We start from the raw sequence: 3,769 nt of genomic DNA, 5'->3' as shown, positions 1-3,769 counted from the left end.
TTATCTCAATTAATTATTTTTTTTTGTGAATTATTTAAAAGCATTAAGCTGTAGGTAGGTAATTCTATATATTTTGATCATTGTTTCATTGTCAACTTCTTTATATTTGTATTTATTGATTCATTTGTAATTTTATCTTAGTTTGTGAGGCTAATTGAGATTTCTATGTAATGATTAGATACTTTAGTGATTGTTTATGATATGTCAACTCATGTATCATTTTTTCATCTTTTCAATTTGTGTAGCATATATTTAAGTTATTTTATTATATTATTATATATTAATACGTATGTACTAAGTTTTCATAAACAAAAAAATTTATTATTTTTAGATTTTTTAATTTCACTCCCCAATCCTTAATGAATACAGATCTAATTACCCTATGCAGTAAAACTTAATTGGAGATTGCTATCATTACCCTAGACATTTCATGGTATATAGTTTTCTTTATGTGGATAATACATTGATTATCATACAACATCACTATACTCCTTTGATATATATCCAATGTGAAATCATTATCGAGCACTTAAACTATATATATAATGTCTTGTTCCCAAATTCTTCACAACAATCCTCAATCATTTGTACCATAACTTAAAACTAGAAAATTTATTCAAATGCTGCGGAATTACATAAAAATAACACATACCTTAAATTCAAATTCCAAATATAAATCCATTAAATGAGACAATTGACCCACATAAATTACAATTAATCTATCAATGAAAGTAATAACAATCAATCAATCAATCCATCAATCTATCAATCAATCCCTATTCTACCATCACTACTCTAGAATCGATAACATGCAATCCCTGATATTATACATGTTCTCGACTTCCAATCCCCAAAACCCCATGCAATTACCCACACAATCAATCACATGTAAGCTCTACACGTGCACTCAGACTAACTCTGATGATTGACTCTGACTCACTAATTCTTCTTCTTTATTAAGTCTTTTATTTCATTTATATCTTTAATTAAGTTGACATTGCCAATTCTGCGTGTGCAACCACTTAACATCTATTTTCAGGAAGGGCAATACAGACACCATTATCTATGGATGGGTGTGCTAATAATAATTAATAATAATTTACATATATAATCTATAAAAGATACAATCACTCTTTTTTTTTCGGGCACCATCCCATAGTCACCCCGGTTGCCATGATCAACACCCTTGAGTCCTAGAGCATGAATACCAATCAAGACTAACTTTTCCTCCCAGAAACACTAAATTGTCCCATATAGTGGAACCAATAACTAGCTGCACCCATAGCATAGTGGCTCCTTGAAGCCAATCAGTATCAAACAATCAATCGAGGTCCCTCTTAGAATTCAGACGAACCAGATTCAACCTGACTATTTGGTTAAGTAACTTCTATTAGACTCCTAACTTGGTTGTCTTTTTAGACACAACGCCTAGCTACCCTAAACTTGGCCAACATGACTCTAACATTATTTTTTCCCCATTTTTCTTCTAATGTTCTTTGCATAACTTACACGTCCCTTACTAGCTCACAACCTATCCTTTTACTATTTTCCATTTCATGCATTCAATTCATTTCATTTTACCATTTGGCAACATAATCCTCTACAATAAATAACGAAACAATATACATATAACATACATAAGATAAACATAAATAACAAATAGACCTTTTTTAATTAACCTAAATTAGTCTAGGTGATTTTATCCTATGAATTTTATTTTCATATTATTATAGTTTTCTAACTTATTTATTTTCTGTTCCAATTTTCAAATTTAGTTTTCTAATTTTATTTATTTATTTATCCCATTTCTAATTTTCTTATTTAAATGCATTAATATTTGATTTACCAAATTTGATTCTTGTTATTTAATTTCCACTTAATTTCCATTTTAGACTAATTTACTAACTTCCCTATTTAATTAATTATTTAAATTAATTATTTATAAATAATAGATTAGGACTAATTTATTATTTATAATTTTCCCATTTAACTGCCCGAATTCCTATTTTTCTAATTTCTCTATTTAGCCGGTCTTACTTCTAAACTAGTAGAAATTTATGTTTTCCTATTAATTTCCCATTTTTCTTCTCCTAAAATCCCAGGCGCCTGCCAGAGCTGCGCGTGCCTCACAATGTGCACTGCACGTTGCAGCGTGCCAAGGACATCCGCCTTGGCGCATTCGGGCACCTAGACGGGTGTCTCACACGCCATTGCATGCCCACCTCACGTCCGCGAGGCACCAGCACGTCACTCACAAACTCGCTCGGCGCACAGGGCGCCTGTCATAGTCTTCTGCTCACGCGCAGCATGCTGCACGTACGCAATGTGCCCGGGAATCTGTCCTGGTGCTTGTGTGCGCGCAGCCCGTGCATGCTCGCCCGCACGGCAGACCGTGTCTACATGCTATCCCGATGCTTTGGTGCCATGACATGACGCAGACAAAGGCAGTGTGCCTCCTTCCGTCTTCTCTCCATTTTCTTGCTTGTTTTCTCTCCTGTGATGATTAATTCATACTCCTAAAACATCCTTACATGTTAGCAAACATAACATAAAAAAAACAACCATAAACAAACAAGAAAACATAAGATTACTACACCAAAAATTCATGAACACACACACGAGTGGATAAAAGATCCATTAAATGTGTTCAAGAGTGTATTACAATTCTTACCTCACTTGGGATCGAATTTGGGACTAAACGCACGAGTGGATCACCCTCAATTGTCAAGAACATTTCTGCAACACGCCATGGTAGTGGCTGCGGAGCTGGGTGAGTCGGCCGAGACTTCTGCAGTGTTTTTGGAAGAATCCGCTGCAGGAGATTGATGGGAAATGATCCTAACACATAAGCGAGTGTCTAAGGACTCTCTAATTCCAAGAAAATAATAGAAGGAAAGCAGAAAGAGCAGAAGAATAGCGCCCACCTGCAGTAGGCGCTCGACTGACAGCAGCAGAGGGAAAGTTGCATTGTGAAGCTTGCTGCGCATTCTGAGCAGCCTAAAATGGCTAAAGGAGACCCTGAACAGGAAGAGGAAGGGAGGACGAAGCTCCAAAAGTCCAGAACTCCATTACACATGCGAAGAGGGCCAGATTTTCTCCCGGTAGAGCACACCGCGCACAGTTCTCTGTTTTGCGTTCCTCTCTCTCTCTCTCTCTCTCTCTCTCTCTCTCTCTCTTCAGTTTCTTTATTTTCCTTCTGTCTCTCTCTCTACACTCAACAACTCTATCTGCATCTCTCTTATACTTCTCTCTCTTTCAGGCATAATGATGAACAGGAAACAGAATGGGGAGCTTTAACGTAAACTCCCATTCAATCTCCTCCCTGCGTGATACAAGCCATTAGTTGCAGAGAAGAAGTGCCCAGTTGGAGAGGGGAAGAGGCGATCTTGCCAGCTGCTTGGCAAGCTAGCAGCACCATCTGTTGACCAACCCCCAAGCGGAGTAGGAAGCAGCCACCTCACGCGTAAGGCATGAACAACTTGTGGGTGTGCTGTGTGCAGTCCGCCGGTTGGCAACCAACGGGCTGAAATCTTGATTTACCCGCGTCTCCTAGTTGCGGGATATTACAATATATATATATATATATATTACGTATATACTTCCTTTACTACCTTATTAATCGCTAATTAATTACAAATTACCAAACTTCAAAATCAATGAATGAGATAGTGGAAAGATTCATGAGTTTTTAAAAAATTTATCCAATATAAAGATTTTTTTACGAAAATTTATTACTTCTATTTCTATTTTAATGCTTAACATCTTTCCT

The 3,769-nt window shown here is 36.4% G+C and overlaps 1 protein-coding gene across 2 annotated transcripts; it reads right to left on the bottom strand.

The window, feature by feature from the left end:
- Window positions 1-1,453: 1,453 nt before the first annotated feature.
- On the bottom strand, window positions 1,454-3,544 carry LOC148241980 (uncharacterized). 2 transcript variants are annotated; one of them, XM_088210025.1, is made up of 3 exons: window positions 2,925-3,544; window positions 2,672-2,812; window positions 1,454-2,516 (listed from the first exon to the last, which is right to left on the bottom strand). In XM_088210025.1, exons 1-3 carry the CDS (start codon window positions 2,985-2,987, stop codon window positions 2,397-2,399), a joined length of 324 nt encoding a protein of 107 aa, XP_088066151.1. In that variant the 5' UTR covers window positions 2,988-3,544; the 3' UTR covers window positions 1,454-2,396. The 2 variants fall into 2 exon arrangements, 1 of the variants encoding a protein (XP_088066151.1); XR_015814140.1 differs by having other exon boundaries at window positions 1,454-2,838.
- Window positions 3,545-3,769: the final 225 nt, after the last annotated feature.

This window comes from Carica papaya, chromosome 8 (assembly GCF_054855325.1).
Source record: "Carica papaya isolate Zhongbai chromosome 8, ASM5485532v1, whole genome shotgun sequence".
NCBI lineage: Eukaryota > Viridiplantae > Streptophyta > Magnoliopsida > Brassicales > Caricaceae > Carica > Carica papaya.
This window is presented reverse-complemented; position numbering and strand designations above follow the sequence as displayed.